Source organism: Anas platyrhynchos, chromosome 14, assembly GCF_047663525.1.
Source record: "Anas platyrhynchos isolate ZD024472 breed Pekin duck chromosome 14, IASCAAS_PekinDuck_T2T, whole genome shotgun sequence".
In the NCBI taxonomy this organism is placed as follows: domain Eukaryota; kingdom Metazoa; phylum Chordata; class Aves; order Anseriformes; family Anatidae; genus Anas; species Anas platyrhynchos.
In genome coordinates, this window is record NC_092600.1 from 4899823 (window position 1) to 4921866 (window position 22044).

The 22044-nt window shown below is 47.2% G+C and overlaps 1 protein-coding gene and 2 long non-coding RNA genes across 6 annotated transcripts in view; 1 reads left to right on the forward strand and 2 right to left on the reverse strand.

Moving 5' to 3' along the window:
• RASGEF1C (RasGEF domain family member 1C) overlaps positions 1-4367 on the reverse strand; it is a 74593-nt gene extending 70226 nt beyond the window's left edge. The window contains exons 1-2 of one of the 4 annotated variants that reach the window (XM_072044667.1): positions 4230-4339; positions 2675-2954 (exon numbers count right to left, since the gene is read on the reverse strand). Coding sequence is in view for 1 of the 4 variants with exons in the window: in XM_072044666.1 (XP_071900767.1) it covers positions 1196-1258 (63 nt within the window). In the remaining 3 variants the exon portion in view is untranslated. Of the gene's footprint in view, positions 1-1195; positions 1488-2130; positions 2347-2674; positions 2955-4229 lie in introns of those variants that run through there. The other 3 variants (XM_027468433.3, XM_027468432.3, XM_072044666.1) reach the window with 3 other exon arrangements.
• A 183-nt stretch (positions 4368-4550) lies between these two features.
• LOC140003653 (uncharacterized) lies at positions 4551-8435 on the forward strand. Its single transcript, XR_011812658.1, has 2 exons — positions 4551-5715; positions 6455-8435. It is a non-coding gene; the product is annotated as an uncharacterized lncRNA (long non-coding RNA).
• A 3186-nt stretch (positions 8436-11621) lies between these two features.
• The window catches only part of LOC119718343 (uncharacterized), a 38988-nt gene continuing 28565 nt past the window's right edge, over positions 11622-22044 (reverse strand). The window contains exon 2 of the long non-coding RNA XR_011812657.1: positions 11622-13287. This is a non-coding gene — a long non-coding RNA (uncharacterized lncRNA). The remainder of the gene's footprint in view (positions 13288-22044) is intronic.

Sequence of the window (22044 nt, forward strand, 5' to 3'; positions counted from 1 at the left end):
TTTCACCTGAACATCATTACCTGAAGTTGACTTGATGCTATAATAGAAACGTTTTCATCTCAACTAATGAATTTTTGTGAAGCGCGCTGTTTTCTAAGAGACACACCACATTACCTGAACAAACCAGGGTTTGTTAACTACATTAGTCACATTTTACAAAGGGTTAACCAGGTAATTATCTCCCTTGGTTGGCTGAACTAGGACTATACAAAACACTGTGCTTCAGAGGAGACATCAGCTTGTTCCTACCTCCACCTGCCATAAACCAAAAACCACAGGGGACAGAATTACATCGCTCCGTGGGGCTGCGGGAAGTCCAAGGGAAGTTACCCCAGGAGCAGAAACACTGGGTTTGTTCCTCCTCCTCTGCAAGGCACTTTGCTGTCCTAAGGTTTGCAGGTTCTACAGAACACCACAAAATGCAGTCATTGCACCTCATCAGCATGAGCTGGCAGACCTCCCCACCAGGGAAACCTTCTGGAGAGGGCCAAATGCCCCAGGAGACACCACTGGGACTTTCTCAGCATGTTCCCTAAGAAGCCCTGTCTCTCATGATGGGGTAGGTTGCAAGGCATAACCACAAACCTGTGTACTCTCAGAGCATCTCTGACAATAAGCTAAGACCAGCAGGATATCACTGAGTGCCTCTGCTTTGTTCTGTGCCTCCAGAATCACCCAGGAGGACAACTCCAACAGACCTTCACAGCCAGGCACCTCTCCCTGGCTAGAACCTGGACTCATCCTTTCCTCTACCATTTCTTGCAATCCAGAAAGAGCATGAGAATAACAAACGAACACATGCCCATCCTCACCCTTTACCCGGTCCTTCCCCATCCTACACAGGCAGTCCTCCACCTCCCAGCCCCACCAAAGTAAGCAGGACTTGAAGAATCCCGGGAAGCAGAGGCAAGGCACATCGCATCGTTCCCGCATAGCCATGGCCAGGCAGGAGGTGCCACCGGCTGTGGTTATCCTGCAGCAGGAGCCCGACACGGGGCAGGCTCACTGGAACTGACCTTCCGTGCTGCATGGGCTCAGGAGCAGCAATTAACTTCCAGTCTCATTTCCCTCTGACCTAAGTCCAGAACGACTGCCATTAAGTAATTACCGACATGTTGTCACTCTGGATTGTTGTCTCAGACAAAGAGCCCGCGGAGCTGCTAAAACAAAAACAATCTTTTGAAGCATGAAGTACCTGCCCAGGAAATCTCAGCCGTGGAACACAAGTGAAACTGCAGCAAAGGACCACGAGGACCATCCAGCCCAAGGAATGCAATCCAGACACAAACAGCTCCTCCTCCACGCTCCTCTTTTCCCTCTCCTCGGTGTTTTATGCTGTGCCAGAGCACCGCTGAGGGGCTGGCGTGGGTCCGCACAGAGGCCACCCAAACCCCCCGAGCTATTTGGTGTCACCCAGGGACACCCCGGGTGTTTTGGCCGGCACGGACAGGGGCTGTGCAGCTGCTCCCATGCCCTGTTAATGAGGTACTACGGACACGCTCATGCTGCAAGCGCATCTTTGACATAACGTAGCATGACAATTTCTTCAGAGCCCCAGAAATGCAGAGCATACAAATAAACCTGAGCGCTGAAACCACCTCATTGTTCATAGCAATATGCACACTGCACCTGTTACGGCCAAGGGCACTGCCCGTGCCTCGGAGCTGATTATTTCAGCCTCCACCAAACCTGTCTGTCTCGGAGGGCTGTTAAATTCCAGGAGCAAACAAAACGCTGCAAAATTATTTCACGAGAAGAGATCACGAGCGGATATACAGAGAGGCATCTTTAGATCCAAGGGAAAGAAAACAATCCACAAACTGACATTTTCCCCCGAGCTTCTCTTACAGCAGAAGACTCCGTTTAAATTAAATTCGGCTGCAAGAAAAGAACTCGGAGACCGACACCGGCAAAGTCCGAGCCCGAAGCCGGGATCTGGGAGCCCAGCCAGCCCCGGGCTGGGGGCAGAAGGACCGGGGGTCGCCCCCGGAGCCCCCAGCCCCAAAACAACCGGGGAGAGGGGGGGAGCAGGGGGCAGAGCCGGGTGGGGTTTTACCTGGAGGGGGAAAGGAGGAGGAAGAGGAGGAGGAGGAGGAGTGCGGGGAGGGACCCCGGGCTGGGGGCACTCACCCAGCTACGCGCTGCCCCCGCTGCCGTCCATGGGGGCGGCGGGGGGACGGGAGCCCGCTGCGGGCCGGAGCCGCCCCGCGATCCGCCGCATCTGCCCGCCGCCGAGGAGGAGGAGAAGGAGGAGAAGCAGGAGACGGAGGAGGAGGAGGAGGAGGAGGAAGAGCGGAGCTCGCCGCGCCGCCCCGGAGCCCCAGAGCGCAGCCCGGCCGCAGAGCGCCGCCTGCCCGCAGCGCCCGGGATGCGCCCGGCGGAGGGGAGGGGGCTCGGGAGGGGGCAGGTGCAGCCGGGCTGGGGTCCCGCAGAGCCGTCAGAGCAAGGGTGAAGCTGCAGGGAGGTGTTTATCTGCTTGTTTCTGAAAGCACGTGTCCCTAGGAAGCAAAACGACCGCGCCACGGGTTGAAAGGGAGGATGCGACATCGCAGTTTTCCAAGGCAGAGGTCACCCTAAATGCTGGGGAAGGCTTTTGAAGCGCAGCCCCACCTTAGGATGGCCACAGAGGATGTCCCTGCAGGATGACAGGAGCCTCATTTGCTTCTTGTTCTACCTGTGCTCTCCGTGGGCCAGGTAAGCTGTTCTGCTTCTTCCCAGCTCCATTTCCCTTTGGAGTGATTGCCAGTGAGGACACGCTAACACAAGCCAGGTGCGCAGGCGTTTCGTGCTTGGATGTGGGGAGAATGGATCAAGCCCACAAAACCATCGCGCAGATGACGAGCAGCCAACTCAAGGTTACGATTTCCAGTCACTACAGGCCCCGGAGCGGACTGCTTTTCTGCGATGACTCAAAGCTGGAACATGGCCGGACCGTGCCTGCTGACACTCGGGCACTGTGAGGAGCATAAAGACCTCGGATAAGCAGGATTAGGGAACTCTCCTAGCAGGCTGGAAGTGGGCACCCCACATCCAAGAGCCCACGTCCTGCGTGCTCTGCTTGCAGAGCCCAGCATCTTCCATCAGCCCGGTTTTGTTCGTTTAAGTGAAGGCAATCGACTACAGTCCTTCTGAGCACAGACCCCATTACAGCCCAAGCCCACAATGCTGTCACTTTCCCACTTCATGTTTACCAGCACCACCAACGTGACACCTGCGGATTAAGAACAGTTTTGTGCCAATGCACAGGGTAGAAGGGGTAGCTCTGCCCAGAGACTGGGGCTGCATCAATTTTGTGCCATTAATTCTGACCTCAAGCCCATGCCTGCCCACACGCGGGTTTTCCCTCTGGAACAAATTGCCATCCAGATGGGCAAACTCAGCTCCAAGGGAGCAGCTCTGCAGGCCCAGCTTAAAGACAGCTAGAGACAAGTCTGAATTGCCCACACAGGCACCAGCCCTCTGCACAAGGACCTCTGCCTTTTCTTCAGCAGGAACAGCAAAAACAGCTCTTGTTTTTGCAACTCTGCTCTGCAGATGGGGGCTGTTGCACAAGGCATGCGTGGAATGGTTTGCCCTTGTTTTGCCCTTGACTTGGCACCTTTGGGTTTTTGCTCGCCCTCTAATACCTCCATGGCTGCTCAGAAGTCAGAGAAGCTTACATGATCACAGATATGTAAGAGATGTTTTGTCTTTCAGCCACTATTTTTCATATTCCTGCTTTCTGTTGAGGATCCCCAGAGAGCAAAGCCACAGGGAAGGCACAACGTCAGAGGCAGCTATGCGTATTCCCTGAGCACAGATGTGACTGCAGCGGATAGCTAAGGAGGCAGGGAGGGATGAAGAAGCTCAGCCATGGTAGAATCTTTTCCTTAGAAGGATATAAATACAGAAGAGGTGAGGGAAACACAAAATCAACACAACCTGGAACAAGCATGGCTTGAACCAGAAGGGCAGGCAGCCTGGCAGACTGACTCCATGATCTTTCACTTAAATTCTTTTCTTTAAACTTTAACTTTTTGATTTTAAAAACCCATTATAACTACAAGCTCTCAGTCAGGCTTCCTAATCTCCATCTAAAACCAACACATAAATAGCTTCAAAGTTATTACATGGAAGACATAGTTTAGTCTTTCTTACAGGACAGGCACTGGAAAACATTCACCCTGAACTGGGAATTCTTCCAGTTTATGCACTCTTGAGTGAGCATACAAGTAGACGAGCATGCTTACCTTATTGACAACATCCTTGTTTTTCTTATGCCTCTTGGACCTTTCAGCAGGAGCAGGACTGTCTTCTCTTCCTCACAGTTCTGCAGATCAGTAGCTCTCACCTGTCTCTCATTGACTCATTTTCTACTATGTGGTGTTAAGCTGTTAAGCGTATGACTTCTAAGCTTTGTCAAAAAACAGAAGGAATAGTGAATTTGTTCCACTCTGTTACATCTCCCATCCTCCAGCCATTACTAAAAGTAGGTGGTTCAGAGCTGGCTTCAACTTGTTCCTTAGATATTCCAGGGTAGTCATCTTCAGGCTTTGCCTGTTTCACTGTACCTTTTGCACCTGTGCCCCTCTGCAATTTCCATGTTGTTTTCTGAAGCTCTTCTAAAATTAAAAAAACAGGGAAGCTCACTGTAGAAGTCAGCCACTAACAGGTCAGTCACTGATTTGGGTCTTTATTTCATTCCATTTCAAGAATATATGTTTTCTTAAAAAAACAAGATAACGTAACTGTTTGATCCTGAACAAATAAGAGCAATGCCTTTTTTCCCCTGGTATAAGGCACCTGTCCAACATTTTATTAACTTTGCTAATTGCATTAAGCATCATGAAGTGCTGAACAGTCCTCAACTGCTAATTCCCAAATCACTATAGTTTAGTTGACTGTTAAATGAGAAAAATTCATAGTAGGAAAAAAAAAGAAAAGACATTTTAGATCCACAGTGGCCGAGCTGATTGTACAGTTCTGAATTCTGATCGGCTTCTAGCAGCAATCATACTTTATGGACCACTGGAAGATGATGCTAGGACTCAAATGCTATGACATGCTTCTGAGCTGTATGGGTGCAAGTGAGAATGACTGACAGATCTTACGTGTTCAGACATTTATACAAACAAGAAACATTCGTTTTCCATATGTGGATGTTTTATGCAGATTTCTGGGCAGATAATTTGTACCTGCTCTTTCATTTTGTTACCTGTAGTATTACATGTGAACATAATAATAACCTGAATTTACATACACAAATTACTGGAAGGTCTGGATCTGGCACACTGGGGAGTAGTTTCTGGCTGGAAACATTAGAGACGTGATAACTACTTAGACAACTATATGAAATGAAATAAGCACCTGTCAAGGGAAAATGCGTTGTTATGAAAACTGGAATTGGTATGTTCTCAAATAAAAATGTAATCTATGAAAAAGAGTTGATCAGAAATTCTCTCCTGCCACTCTCTTGCATTACTGCTTTTCTTGTTTCTTTCTCTTTTGCTGGGTGAAAACTTGCCACCCAGAAGCAGAGAGCTGCGGAGGCAGAAGCAGCACCACCACGCTGCAGATGTGGCAAAGCAGTAAATCACCGCTCGAGGCAGAGGGTTGACACAGGTCCTACAGTCCAGATGCTGGCTCTACCTGCAGGGATCAAGCATGTGTACACCCAAGAAGAACCCCATCCATGATGTGGGCGCAGCATACATTGGGACCGGCTGTGCGTGCGTGGTAAGTTTGACCTGAGAAATGTTGGACTTCATATTTTTGGTACTGACAGTAGCTGAGACCTGGCAGGGGTCCAGTCAGTGCTGGCCTGCCCGAGGGCCTAACCCTGCAGTCACTGATGGCTTTCAGCTGGTGAGAGCCCTGGTCCAAGCTCAGGACCTTTTGTGCTTACCAGCATAATGACATTTACCACTATCAGCACGCCAACAAACTAGCTGCTTCTTCTGTATGTGTTTTAGCTGCTTAATTCATAAAGGAGCTTTGCACATCTGCAGCGCTGAGACAAGGGGCTTGTTGAGCCCAGCAGAAGGGCTCTCAAGCCCTTGCTGTGGCTGTGGTGGAGTGCTAGCACAAACACTCCAAAGTTAGTCGCAAAATTCCCCTCGTGTTTTGCCGCTTCTGGGAAATGCCTTGAAGTGAGGTGAGCCGGCTCCTTCCAGAGAGCTGCGAAGCTGCTGGTTTTGTTTGTAGCAGGGGGCAGAGGGGCACGTTGCAACCATAGGTCAGGGAGGGCATCACTTTTGGGAAATGAGTATTGACACACTGAATCTACTATTACAGAAAAAAAAAAAAAAAAAAGAAAAGCTCAAATGCCATAGCACTTAATAGCCCTTTGTTGATGCAGATTATTTTGACAAGACCTTCAGGAAACTTACTTTCACACTGCAAGCCCGTTTTCAGGCTATTTTTGCCCTTGCTGGATTTCATCTCTTTCTCTAAGATAGATTTTTCTTCTCCACAGATGAGATCCCAGTTTCTTTCCAGACTTAGACAATGGTGCAGTTGAAGAGGGTGACAACAACATGCTTCTTCTCAAACCACCGCACAAAAGCCGTCAGTCAGGATATTTACAATAAATACAGGCTCCGAGTGTGAGGGCTCCCATTTCCTGGCAGTGTTGCTCTACATCGTGTTTTCTCTGGAAGGAATCAATTACATCAGTGGCCTCGGGAATGTATGTTGAGATGGTTTAATCAGAGCTGAAAAGCACAGTACAGAAAGGGGCTTCAGTTCTTCTGGCAGGACACAACGTACCCAATTTGGGAGCCGCTAAGGAACTTCATGGTATCAGCCACGTTAGCTCATCTCCATCCAGTGTGGAACTGGCTGGTGGCAGCACTACGGACCTGATTCAGCAGAGCACTGAAACACACTGAACTTTAATTTCTTCAATTAGACTTCAACATGTGCTCTGGGCTGAGGATATGCCACAGTGCCCACAGAAATCACAGCACTGTTCAGCAGGTAATTTGTTTTGGCCAGTGAGCTCCTCTGTAGATAAAAGTTTTGTCATGTTTCCCGTGCTCCCGGCTGCTGCTCGGCTCTCCCTGCTGACTTTATTCTTCCTTTGCTATGCAGTCTTTCAGGACACAACAATTCTTTTTCGTAACATATTTGTACTACATCGAGTACAAATAGGCTGGAGTTTCTCTAGCTCTCGTAACACCAATTATTACAACAGGAATGGATTAAGTGCAGGCTTTATTGCCCTCCTAAACAGAAGCTTATATTTAGACCCTTATCTTTCTCGTGCTCTCCTTGGTGTGTGAAATGGGGCTTTGCTCAACCCAGCTTGCTTTAGATCCCCACGGGGCAAACTGTGGGTGGAATGACATCTATTTGAAAGGAACAGCATTAAGCGAGAAGCAAAGATTAAAAGGTCTGGAAAACTTCTAAGACTTCAGCTGACATGATGAGCAACACCAAGGTTGTGGCAAGATGACAGAAGCCGCGTTCCTATGTGACTTGAGAAGCTATGGAAATGCTGGATGTTTCTGCAGCAAGCTAATCTGCTGATAAGAACTTAAAGCAGTGGTTAATTAGAGAGCAGGTTCAAGGGAAAGCTCAGCTGAGCCTACAAAGTTGTTGCTCCATTGATAGGGCAGGAGGTTTCAAAAGGAGCACCGAAAGTAGGCAGGCAACCTCCCAGAGACAGGCCAAAGCCCACTCCTCCACCAGTGTAAAATTTATCGTCAGTGGGAGCAGATTTAGGCTGATAATCATCAGAAAGTTTCGGTGAACGCCGGAGTTGGCTGCTTAATTGTGTGAGAGTTGCAAGAAAATGATAAAGGTGATCTAACTCATTATCCAGGGGCAAGTTGTAACACTACTGGACAAATATTTTGCTGAAGGGTCTTTCCTAGCTATCGGGTTTTTATCTGAATTCTATCACCTGCATTCCTACGAGGAGGAAAAAAGCCTCAAAGAGCAAACCCTCGCCAAGAGAAGAAATAGTATGTTTGACTGACAGTCTTGTTTTTTTTTTTTTTGTTTTAAGTCAGATTTTTTTAAAGGGGGTAGGGCCAAGGACCTTCCCTTACAGACGACCAAGGGTCACATCCACCACTTGTTTCAACCGACTCGGTTTCATTGACTCCTTTGCTGATTTACAGCAGCCGAATGTCTCCCAAAAATACCGACCAGACACAGAACAAGCAGCACACCCATGCTGGCTCCTGGCTCTCCCGTCGTGAGGTAAAGCATGATTCATATCCAAGCACGGGAAAAGTGGAATGCAAAAAGCAAACAGAAGACAAGGTGAAAAGTAATTACACTTCCTTAATTGCAGATTTTTCTTTAAAAAAAAAAAAGTCAGAGGGAGAAAAGCGTAACAGTAAAAATTGTTCATTAGATTCTTTCTCTTTAGAAAGCCATAAAGTGTGAAGCCAGGCTCTTTACTGAATTACCTTTTTTTGGCAGAAAAATAAATATTGTTGTAGGAATTATTGGAACATACATTCAATTAAAATCCTCAAACAGAAACACACCACTAATGTGAGAGCTATTAAGCAGGGCTGAATTATATAGATCATATTTAAACTGAAAGGAGGTAAATAATCCATTGCTCCGATGTGATTGCCATTGGCAGGAGAGGAAATAAAGCAGAATTATGATCAATGGTGCAGCCAATAATGGAAGCTGTGGCTGGCATCCCTGAAGGAGGCACCACCCAGAAGTGGTGAGTAAAGAAAGTAGTAAGGTAAATAAAGTAGTGCAGGATCTATGTCATAGACCTCAGGCCTAAAAAAAACACTCTGAATGCAGAGAGTTCAGCCCAGACAAGTGAAATTACAGGGCCCAGGGCACTGAGGAGCCTCAGCTAACCTGGCGTTATGCTTTGGTGGCATTTAATGCTGCTGTGTGACAGCAGGTGGGTGGACGCAGGTGTGCTGGCCATGGGCTGTTCTCCATTGCAGCCCAAAGTGGAAGGCGACAGTTTGCTTTAATTAGCTTTAACTGGTTCGAATTATGTAAACATTAATTTCACACTTACGGGTTGAGATAATAGATACTGTCAAAAGAAAAATTACAAGAAAAATGGGTGTGCAAGAGTAGAAAGGGCTGCTGCTCAGTGGTACAGAGGAGAAGAAAACTCCCTGCAGGATGGGCAGAGCAGTCACCTTGAACAGGTCTCCCCCCACAGGGACAAAGTATTTTCTTAGTGAAAACAGACCGCGATTCGGAGTTTTGTCACAGCAGACATTTAGGCTTGCTATCTGCAGTGTAGTCTGTGCGACTTCAGAACCAGCAGAGCAATGCTGCATGTGTCCAATATCAACAATTTATTTGCCTTTTCTATCAGAACACACTGTTCCTACGGGGGCATAATTTTACAGCTCAACTCTTGTGCTGCCTCTGAAAGCTTCTATTAAGACAGAAATCTCCCAGATAATAGAAAACTGTCTTAGGCCCCATTCTCTCGCATCTCAGCTGCTGGCTGTCTATTGAGGAGTTTATAGCAAGCTCATCTTTGCAATAATAGAGAGAGGTCTGAAAAGGCCAGCAATTTCTATCAGCATCCCTGTCCCCCTTCCTCCTCCGTTGCCTCTTTTTCCTCCCATGTTTCAGGGAATCCATCATCACTGCACATCAGCTCTGCTCGAGGGATCTTGCACCGAGTTTGGAGTGTGGGACCACTTAGGGTAACATTTTTTCCTAGAGGGATGTTTCAGAGGTTCAGACAACAGTACAGAGGCTAAACTAGGATCCCCCAACCAACCTACTCCTTCGCAGAGGCTGAAATCTGCTGGCAGCAGCTCTCCGTGCCCCCAGAGCTCCCCAGGCAGGGAACCTGCTCCTGCTTTTCCCACAGGAGGGGATCGCAGACCTTAGGCTCTTTTACAGAAAGATGAACAAATACAGGAGAAAACAGAACTGCAGACAGCTGCATTTCATTACTTTCTGGTTTGGTCATCCACAGAGCTGCACTTACAAGCGATAGTAAACATTGTTATCGCCGTGTACTGGGTGGGTGTGAAATACTTGAAGGACACTCAGCGCTGTTACTGGCTTGCTTTACGTTGCAGATTTCTCTAATAGAGCCGAATTAACTTCTCTGTACTGTATCACAGAAGGAGACCGGGTTTATTTAATATCCAAAGATGCTGTCCCAGACAGGTGGCAAGACAGCCTTCCATCAGCAGATGGAGAGAAGAAAAAAAACCCAGACCATTTCTCTAGTGTATTTGTTTTAACATCTTTCATTGCCAGCATTCAATTAGTCAGCAAGGTTAATCTTTAGCTAGAGCTCTTTGCGAGGACTGTGTTTCTTTCCTCCTCTCTGCCAAAGTTCCCCGTGCATAGAGTCTTTTTGTCCAAAAAGGCAGGAACTGACCTGGGAAAAATGCAAAGCTGTCCCCTTCTCCCCAGATGCTCCCCGAGAGCGCAGGCTGCACACCAGGCTGCGTTAGCACATCCCCACTGACCCGAGCCTTGTCCAAAACAACAACCCCAGCCAAACCACCACGGATATTTGCTCTTAAATGTCAGGCCGAGGAATCCAGCCCAGACCTGTCACTTCCTGTGCAGAAATGGCGTTTCAGCAGCCCCACGGCCCCCACCAGCCAGAACCAGCCCTCGCTGCCCTCCTGAATGGGTTTGCTGCAGCTCAGAGCTGCTGGGAGAGGCCGAGCAGAGACACTTCAGCAAAAACAACAAAACCCAGCACACCAGCAGTTGTACTTCACACACGAACTCCTTTTTCTGAAGAAAAAGTTATTTAATATCTGAAGAAAAACTCCAGATTGTGCACTTCAGATCTCCTCCCAGCAGAGCAGCCTTATCTCGCCCCAGAGCGAAGTGCAGGCGTGAGAGCGCAGGACAGCTGAGATGGGATCACTCCTTCTCCTTTTGTTATGCGGAAGTTATGGGAAACCCAAGCCAGGACAGATGATTTCTCTATGTTAGTCAGCCAAAGAGCTCGGACTCTTGCAAAACAAAACCACTACCAACAATAATTCAGGCTCTCCAAGGAACACATGAGAGAACGTAAAAGCTGGAGACCAAAAGACGAGCTGGGAGGCGGGGGAACACTTGCCTCCTCTCGGCACGTACAAAAGACTCACACCGGTCATTCCCAGCGCCGTGCCACGTCGACCCATGGTCGAGCTGGGGGCAAGCCTGTGCTGAGCATCGCAGCACAGCCCCATCCATGCAGGCTGGCACCGGTGCCATCCGAACCACACAAGCTGCCAGGCTCCTGTCGTGGGGCTTCCTCCGCCAAAATTTGGTGAAATAACACGCTCCATTGCACAGGATAGACTCATGTCATTATAACTGATACGCCTGGGGATTTATCTTCCTTGACACTTTGGATAAATAAGACATTGTTGGTTACATTCACATGGAAAATATCGAGCAGTGGGAGGTGTTAAACAGCTCTTTAGAAGAGTTTGTTATAGGTCCTCTAAGCAACAAGGGTAACTGGACTATGAAATAACCAGTCAATATAAAAGGATACAGAGAGGCCAAAATCCTAGCAATAGGTTGTATCTGTCCAGTCAAACTAGAAAACACTACCAGGGAAAATTAGATTGGAAGTCTCCTTAGTTTTGGTGCTGGATTGTATTTTTAGAGCTGAAGTGTATCCAACAGGGAACGAAGTTGTGCAAAATTTCATTAAGCGATAAAGGGGCTAGGGCTGAAGTTGGGCAGAAGCAGCAGAACAAAGCACAGACGAGGAAGATTTTAAAGGCAAAGTGTGCCAAAGGAGGAAAACAAACCACTCTGAATGGTGGGCAGGCAAACTCATTTTCCAAGTACATTATTCTGCGATTAAATGATAAATCTGGGCATTACGTTATTTATTCCTGATAACATTCAGCCCTTTTGTCTACGTTATTTAAAAAGTCCACAGCTATTTGGCAAACAGGACAGAAGGAGAAGTGTCAGCTGGTCGGGGCTCCTGCTCGGAAGATAAATAGACGAGCAGACAAAGAGTCAAGGAAAGGCTCGGGCGTTTCAGCTGCGTGGCCACGAGCCACTTCGTTGTAGCATATGGCGTACACTAACGGGTTTATTTTCCATGAGGAGGATGTATAAACTGTCTGCAACTGCTCTTCACACTTGTCACTCTAAGTCAGACGATTTTTCTGAGGCATCCTGCACAAGCAGCCCCTCGGTTGAAGTCGAACAAAGAATTTGTGGACGCCTTGCAGGTGGGCTGCGCTCGGTCCGCAGAGGGAGCGCGGTGGAGCGCACGTGGAGCGTTATCAGAGGAGCTGACAAAGGCGGACGGACACGATAATGAAATAAGAGCAATTAAACAAGGGGGGGCAGGGCCGGAGGGAGGCACTGCTGGGAAGTGGAGTTAAATTCGGGTCAGGGAGGAGAAGCAGCACGTGGCAGCACGGCCCCGCAGCTGCCCCGGCCACATGGGCAGCCCTGGGGCTCTTCCCCCCAAGCCCGGCAGCACCCGCGGGCGCCAGGGCCGGCACCTGCTGCCATCCCGGTGCTGCAGCCTGCCCCGAGGCCCGTTAGACACCGTGATTAATACGCCGAGACCAAAGTGACTGGCAAAGATAATTACACAGCGAGTCAATTGGCTGGCAAAGTTAATTATGCAGGGAGTCAAATGAGTGGCAAACCAAGTGACTGAGGCGGAATAAAGAAACATTTGGCAGTGACAAATGGCAAAACAAGTTACTCCGACAGGGGGTCAAGCGGGCTGGACACGAGACGTGTTTTCCAGCAGCAGATGCTGGCAGGATGTCAGCGAACGGCGGCCGTCGCTGCCGGCGCTGCTCCCAGGCGAGCAGCAGCAGCGCTGGCGGCACCGCTCAGACCCCGCTGGGACTCACACCCCGATCGCCCTCGGCCACTCCATCACCCCGTAACCTCGAGCCACTCGACGTCCCGCTGCCTCAGGACTGCTGCAGATGAAGCATTTCGTGTTCCCTTCGGCTGTCCGTAAAGCGGCCGTACGGAGCTGGGAGGGGAGATAAGAAACAGCCCTGAAGCAGCCGGGGTGCACCTCGTGTGCTGCTCGGTGCCACCATCGGCAATAAGCCCTGCTGCTTGCTCAGGAGCCGAAAGGAAAGTTACCCTTCTTCTTCTGCCATCAGCAGTCCAAGGGGGAAAAGTGCATGGGCGCAGAGGCCAAAATAGTCACAGACCTAAAGGGACCTGCAGGAGGCCAAGGAGAGGCAGTGATGGCAGCTCTTTGCTCTTCACAACATGTGGGCAAACTCCAAAGCGCTGAGATCCTCGAGTGGTCGATTCTGTTCCTTGCCTGCTTTTACACTGGACGCCCCACACGAACATCACAACTACGGACCACAAAAACCTACGAAATCCCTAGAAATTAAAGAAATTAAATTTGAATGATTGAAAAAAAGAACGTTTAATCCCGCTATCTGCAAGAATTCGGGGGTTGTTATTATTTCCTTAATTCTACCAGTCAGTTGGCACTGTTGGACAATGCAGGGTTCCCCAAATCTATAGGAAAAGCGCAGGCATCTATAATGCAAATTTGCACACAATTTCTCTAGTAAAAGAATATAAATTAAATGTAAACTTTTCCAAATTTCTTACAAAGATAGATTTTTTCCAAACTATACCTAGCGTTTGCCACATCGACTCTCTTCTTTACATGCAACATTCTCATATCTCACTCTTGCATTTCATTTGAAAGCAAACAAAGTTCTTTTGGGGTGATTTACACTACTATGGCCATGAGATAAAATTAAAGGAGGAAAGCAAAACAAGGAACATCGACCCCAAAACACCAGACAGTTTAAAATAAAGAAAAACAAATAACAATAGCAAAGAAACAAAGTGGTACATGGAAAATAAATCTTTTCTAGGTCATGCTTAAATTTGCATTAATGGCTTTCTTGTCAAATTATCTCAGGGGAGCTTCAGATTAGCATGCAAAAGCAGCATGATACAAACTGGAGCAGTAATACTTGTTTTATTTACCAGACCATTTTCTCCAAAGGCACTAAATACGAGTATTTTGAGGGATCTGACTTTCATCTTTTGTAAAGGAAGTGCAGTTGGGAAGAGCTCACCATAATTAGCAGCTAGTCAAATAGTACATAATTCCTCCCTGTATTTACCCAGCAGTGTGTACTTTAATCATGGCACACATTAAGCTGACCCCAACCATCTCCTTCTACAGACAGCTCAGGAGCTCATTTGTTCAGTTCCTGGATCAGCTCTTAGGAAAACAAATCTTACCAAGCACGCTTAGAAGTAAACACAGGGCATTCCCAAATCTGCATAGGAAAACATGTTTAATAAACAAGATAGTGCAGAAAAATAAATAAATAAATAAAATATTTCATCTGCCACTCTGATGTTTAAGCAAAGTGAGGCCACCTAAGGCTTGTTGCTGATGGTTTGCAGGGGCAGGGTGGGGTTTTGGCAGGATTTGGGAATTATCAGAGACCCCGGCTGAGTCCCAGCGTACGGTGAGCGAGCGACCGGCTACACCGCTGTGCCGGCAGCACGTGGGGTGCTCGCTGCAGTGGGATTTGGATCCACGCACTCTATCGGCATGAAACGAGACCTCTGACCCTCAGCTTTTCTTCTTATCACGCAGCAGTGCAGAAAGCAGGTGTTATCTCGAGGGCATTCGACGTCTCAAGGGGTGCTGGCGGGCAGAACCTGGAGGCTGTGTTTTACACTGCTGCCTCTCTGCTGGCGGGCCGTGGTACAACCCGGCAATTCAGGTTTTATTTAGCAAATCTGTTAAGGTTTGGTAGATAACCAACCCGCTGCTCACACAAAGGGAGCCAGGAGATAACAAATGTACTTCCGCACCTGAATCTAGGGGCACGTGAGCACACAGAAAGGCTGCCTAACCGGCAAAGCATTCATGTCCAGGCATCTGTGCTGTTACGGCAGTGACCTGTGCCAGGAAGCCTTTGGTCGGATGCTAAAATCTCACCCCTGCCCCAGCAATACACCAAACACAGGAACACCGCCACTGGCATCGTTTCAGGCTGAGAAAATTGCAAAAAAAACTTTGAATTAAGTCATCTTTAATACTAGCTGAGTGCTGCAAGTTCTTGGACTTCTTGCAAGTCCTCTGAAGTTTAAAGCTGGTCAAGAGTTTTTTGGAGTGGGAGTAGATAACCCAGCCCAGAGCCTGCTATGGGAAAGAGCCTCGACAGGGCAAGAGAACAGACAGAGCACCACGGCTGGCAGAAGTTATTTACACCCATTTTATGGAGACACCAATTGTTACAGAGGGCACGTGGAAAAGTCATGCCCAAAGAAAATTTAGGGCAGCCAGGTCGAGACAGAAGAAAGTGCCTAACCACTTGTTTTTAAAGAATCAGCACCTCCAGCGAGCACAGGCACCTGTTTTCATCCTGGTATTCAAAAGCTGGTTTTCAGAAAGGTGAGGCCCATATATCGACGCGGTTCGATCAGCAGTTGTACGCTGCTGTGCCACGGCTGCCTTCATTATCTGCTGCCCATCTGTACTGGTGGTACGCTTGGCTCTTGTACAGTGATGATCATGTCTGATTTAACATGCCAGGTTACATTAACAGCTCGGAAACCCAAACAGCCACACAAGTCCTGGAAAAACGGTTGGGCTGCTTTGCTGTTGTTACACATCATATTCCCCTCCTCGTTGTCACTAATTCCAGCCCCAGAAGCACTTTTGGGGGGAACCACCAGCACCCAACACCGCAGCCCGCAGAGCTCTACCAGCCCACCAGCAGCTCCAAAACGTGCGGAGCTTGTAAGGTTTCTGGGCATCCCTCCTCCTCCCACTTAGTCACACCCGTGACTTCTCTGTACAAGGAATTAGGAACGGGAAAAAAATTAGCTTTTCCTCTGGCTTCCAATTTAATAAGTGGCTTTAAAGTTCAGCGAATTCAAAGAATGTAACCTTTGGGGTTCTCATGAAGAACAATGGAAATGGTAAGGAACTCCAATGCTTCTTAGGGAAATATATCCTTAAAACTGCTTAAAAAAATTACTTTTTTGGTGAAAACTTAAACCAGAGGCAACTCAGTGTTGTCAGGCTGCAATAAGATTAAATAGCCTATTAATCAGAAATCAGATTAACAACACTTTGTTAGAGCTAATTACGTGAGGAAAGCCAGCCTGTTGTTGCGTTGCCAAAATATTGGATATGATTTTTTTTTTCTTTATTCATTGCACCATTTTAGACCAAATGTTTTGGCAGCTTAATTAGAGGCAGGTGGTGCCGTTGCCATAATTACATAGAAGTCCTCATATTTTGTCATCATGCTTAATTAGAGCCGTTGATTCAGCGTGAGAGGGAAGCATCCCAGCCAACTGAATATTCCTGCAGCCTTTATGGGAAATGCAGCGCACCTCTAGATGGGAGCTGCCTGGTTTAGATGATGCCAAGAATTTGGGACAATAATTTGGGACAAGGTTTGAGACAATACCGCCTTCTCCAGTAGAATACAGTTAAATTAAACCGAAGGCACAAATGAAACCCAAGCCTGCTGCAGTCAGTGGCAAAATTCCCATTGACTTAATTAGGACCAAAACCTAGCTTGCTTTCCTGAGCAGGGTAAGACTGATTTATTCAGGACAGACATGGGACAACTCCACAAATAGAACCGAGATCAGAACTTGGCTCATTGATCTCACAGGAGCTGGGTTGGCTGTGTCCAGGGAAAGCAGAGCTGGATGTGGCTTGTGTGCCAGCTCGGGATCACAGCGCTCAGCTGCCTCTGTTTGGGAAGAGGATAATGTGTTTTTTTCCCCACAAAGTCCTGCTATGATTTATGCTGAGGTTGTAAGGAGAGTGGTCATCTTCAGTTCAAGGTCACCAGCTGGTATGAATGGGAAATTCACATCTCCTGCCAGCTAAATGGCAGATTTTTTTTGGAGTGACAGAGCAAGCGTAGACGACAAAGTTACAGCCCGCACAGCCCAAGCAGTCAGATAACCTCGCAGCCTCAGAGGGTCCTGCTGGGTGAGGGAAATTGCACCGTGGCACCCAAAGGACAGGCACAACCTGCATCACATCCAACACCCCAGACCCAACTCCATTCATAAGTAAGGTACCTGGGCTAACAGGTCTGAACATAGAGCACATGTACAGATACCATATGTACAACACGCGTGATCTAACCGAAACAGATCAAATACATACGCATTTTTAACACCTTTGCCCTCGTTCCCATTTCTGCCATCCCATTTTTTTACATCCACGTGAATTATCTTATCTTTGTGCCCCTCAGAGTGGGCTCTGGGGGCCCTGCATAGCTGCAGTGTGTGGAGCTCCCTCTGATGTGGATACGGTGCTGCTAGCATTACAGAGCTATTAATCAAGATCAGTGCTGCAGACTGTAAGTAATAAAGGCCTTTAAGCACCACATTTCCCTTAAGCCTTCTCATTTATCCTGAAGATCTTACACTGCCTGTTCAAAGTTAGTGACAGGACTCAATTTCCCATCCATGCTTGCTGATTTCTTGCTGATCCTACAGGTTTTAGGCCATTCAATCCAGAGAGCTGTGCTGCGGGGAGCGGAGCCAAGCTAACAGCTCAACGAGCAGACCGGGAAAGTCACCTGGGGAGAACACCCAGCTCCCCACAACGCCTCGGTCTTTGGGAAACAGTTTGAAGAAATCAGCGCTGTGCTCTCTGCTTTTCTTACTCCGGAGCCCACCTCCCCCATACACATAAAGAGATCAGCTACCGACCCAAACAATATTTTCATTTCCCTATCTTGGCCGGTGTCTGGTGCTGCAAAACTGCTGGGAGCTCAGCTTCTCAGCAAGATCATCAGGGTTCTCCCAGTTCAAATGGGTAGGCTGCCATAAAGAACTGTGAATAAATTCCACCGTAATCAATAATACATTTTATCACATTTCTAATGCATACAACAATTTCAAAACCTCGTGGCTATTATTATATTTAACATCAATAACCTAGTAATAATCTTATTATAGCTGCAGTTTCAATGAAGTACTTAAAATGTCACCAAGTCTTGTAAAGTGCAATCAACCCAACAACCTGAATAAAGATACTGCAGATTATAGGATTTAGGGGGTTTTCCGTACACGTAGCTAATAAACCCTGAAATGTATCAACAAAGCCCAAAAACAAATAAAGATGATGAGGCTATAAAAGACATTATTTAAGATCTTTTCATTGCTAAAATAAAAAACAAAAATAACAGCAAGTATGTTCTGGCCTTTGTGAAAACTATGAAGTCTGAAATAAGAAAGAAGCCCCATAAAACGAGTTCCTGAGCTTTTAAGTTTACAAGAATAGAACCAGCTTCTCTGATAGCATTTACCTGAAATGACCGCGCAGCCAAAAAGGGAAGCAAGAGTCAGTCAGGAGACAAAAATTTGCATTTGTTTGTTTGTTTTGTACAGGGAGAATGGATGAGAGGATAGACTCTAGCAGTTGTTAGAATCACGGCTTGTTCTGTATTTCTACATTTCCAGGTTGGACGGGCTCCAAGCTCCAAATGAAAATACTCTGCCCTATACTACAAGGGAGCTTTAATCCGCCCCAAATTTAGCAGCAGCAGCCCCCCTCCAGTCATGGCAGTGTGCGTTTAACAAAAAACTGCTGCAGTCATTTTCCACTTTTCCAAATCCACCGCTACAGAGAATCTCCTTGTTCCATTTTTATGATTTTCCAAATGCAATGGCAGGGAACTTTTCCCCAGGGAGAACTCACCGCTCGGTCCTACAAACTGGTGGCTTCGGAAGGCAGCTGAGTAGCGGCACAAGCACCGTCAGGCCTCCAGCAGGAAGAGCGATGCCCTGGAAGGGCTCAGCCCGAGCTCCCAGACACACTGGCACGGCTCCATTCCAGCTCCTTGCTGGTTCAGGTGCTCCACGAGTACAGCCCAGGCAGCTGAACTTCCCTCTGTACAACCTGACCGCTGCCAGCAGTGGTGATGGTGAAGCGGTAAAGTGATCTTGGGAAACCCCTCGCTGAGCTGCAACAAGACTGTGACTCCTTTAATTTGTTCTGGGAGAAGGGAAACATCAGTATTTAGCACGGTCACAGCTGGATGCCACATCCCCCACCGCAGCATTTTGCTTTGTTTAATTACACAGAGTTTTTCTCTTTAATTTAAAGGTGTTTCCTGGAAGCGGAAGAACTGCAGACAACACACCAAGCATGTCTGTAGATTTCAGTATGATATTTATGATGGTCACAGCAACTTGCATTCCCATGGAAGAGTCAGAGACCAAAGTGAATGCTTTGCCCGGCTCCATGAAGCAGCCAAGTGGACCGGTAAGCTCACTGTTTCTCCATCCATCAAGGTTTGTAACATGGTACTTCAAGAAAAGCCCAGATTCACATACTCGGTACTGATTTGAAACCCATAAATTACTTGACATGAGACAGGTTCCAATAAAGAAAATAATTTTGGACTAAACCCAACTCTTTCTTTAGTTTGGGTTTTCACGGTTTAACCAAACCCATATCCTACAGCAGCCAACGCCAGCCTCGTTGGGATGAGAAGTGAAGACCCTCCATGGGATGGACGCAGGGCAGCACGCCTTCCTGGCACGTCCCTGAACCTTTAGTATGAGGGACTTGCTTCTCCCCCAAAAAAGGTTTACTACGTACAACGTGGTAAATACAGGTCAAGGGAAACTCTCACAGGAATCTAGCAGTGCATTTACACACATCTTGCCTGGCATTCACCAAAGTTGTGCCCACGGACCCAGCTCAGCCCTGCGTCTTCCTTCACTCCCTGCCCAAGCGATGCTGCAGGAGTACCTGGCCCCAGCTCTCAGCTTCAATTTTAGCAACTCCCCAAATGCTCCATGAAACGTATCCTTTTCTCTAGCCATTATAATACCTGGAGTACGTAAGGTTGGGTGGAAAGCGTTTTTATCTGAAAACCACTTAAAGCAAAGTGATCCCTGTCAGTTTTATTCACTGCAAGTTTTATAGGAAGAGCGAGTACAAGGCGCGTGGAGCTTCAGCAGCTCTTGTTTCTGCCTTGCTAGCTCAAAGAAAATTCATTGTTGCTGCCACACAGACACAACATGGGTAGGGCATGGTTGCAATATTTCTACTGGTATGGAAGAGATATTGCGTGACTTAATATATTCTTATCGCTAGTATGCATCATTTGATCACGCTCTATTGGCTTTTGTGCTGGTTGATTCACACCCCAAATAAATAACAACAGAGGGCTTAGTTCAACACACGCATTCCCTTTACGAAGGCTCTGCAGCAGTGGTGGTGATTTGTTCCTTGTTGCCCCAGTGGACAGCATGTGGGACATGGCACAGCTTCAGGGCTTTTGGGGTTTGCTGAACAAGGCTGTCACTCAGCCCCCCAGTAGATTTCCAGGCATGGTCTCCTGTCCCACAGCCACAAGGCTGAGCAAACGTGGAGTCACTTCCAACATGGACTTTAGTCCTGACTGAGAAAAGCTGTTTGTCCCATTACCAGTTCCCCAGTTCCCCTTCTTTATGCTTTGATGCCTTCAGTTGTACTTCAAAGGCTTTGACCCTGCAATCCTTAATCAAGAAAATCAAAAGGAATTTTGCTAAGTTAAATCAAAACCAGATTTACAAGATTAAAGACTGCAGAATCAGGAATTCAGGTTGAAAAGGAGAATCTCTGAAGTGTTCAATACACGGGAAAGAAATACAGTTTTCCTTATGCACCTGGGATGTGAATTTCCAATTTTGTGTCATGGAAGGAGGCACCCAGATCCCACTGAAACTCCTGGGAGCCCGACACCTAATTGCATTAGGGCACTTTAAAAATCTCAGTCATGCTTATTAATTGTCTGCGATAAAACTTAAGCGATATATTTGCCCTTCTGTTTTCCAAGGCAATAACCCAATTAATGTGTGGATAAACTAGGAGGCCAAAGGGAATTGGATTATGTCTGAGGAAAACAGAGGAGCAATTAAAGTATCACTATCACAGGACAGACTGAATTACCATAGTAATGAAAACATTCTTCCCTGGTTGGGGAAAGGAGGCTCGGTCTCCAGTTCTGCATCTAGGGCTACGAGCAGCGAGAGCTCCTTGCAATAACCCCTCAGCCGACATCACAGCCATCATTTTATGGCACGAGGTGGCTATAAAGGAAGGAAAAGACAGGGATAAAAAGAATCAGGATTCATGGACCTCTTTTTACCCCAACGCTCCACTCTCCTGCTAGCCTCAGCTGCCCTCTCACATCCACACCCAGGGGCTGCTGCTCCCCTGCTTCCAGACAGGGCTTTAATTTGGAGACCAAGTGAATGCTTTAATTAACAGAGAGCAACTTCTACCTAGAGCAAGCTCATTAAACACATGAATCCAACACTGGTCATGATTTGCCCTCAAAATTAAAATGGTGCCTCCAGGAAAACATAAGATTGTCTTACAAACCCACAGAAAACCATAACCATAAACCAAAATGCCTTGGAGTAACAGAACAGCTTTCTTTCACCCACACTGCCAAACCTACGGCAGGCTTGTAATTCCAGTCCATGGGGCTATTTGGCTTCACTGAGTATAAAAGTCAGGAGTGGAAAAAAAAGCATGGTTCCTGACAATGGTTACTGCTAGTTTATGGCTTCTCTCCACCTTTTGTCCAAGTGCCAGGGTCTAGCTTATAGCTCCGCCAGTAATATCAGTGTGCACAACGGTGGAAAATGAATTATTACTTGGTGTAACAGAAGGGCTTCTGAAATCATGATGATAATGCTTAATCATGTTCTTTGCAGACTTTGCTCCCCAGAGTCATAAGGATGCAAAACAGTGCTGGAAGCACATTAGCAAGAGAAAGAAGGGCTTCCACCTCTCTTACGACTTTGCTAAAACTCCGCATTTTGCATTGTCTTTTCTGGAGATGTGAGCTGAGTCCTCGAAATGTTGAACAAACTGATAAGTTAATGAGTTTTGCCAGTGAATAGACTTTCAAATTTAAGGCTAGGGTTGAGTTTGTTTTAATTGAGAATTTGGATAAAGCTATTTTCAGTTGTGTGCTAAGAAGTACGTGCTCACACTCCACGAGGGATTACTTGCTTTCTCAACCACGACAGTAGCAGCAGAGAATTACTTCTCCTAACGCCCAGACCAGTGTTCGCAGCACTGTAGCAACCATACAGAGACCAGCTGAGATGATG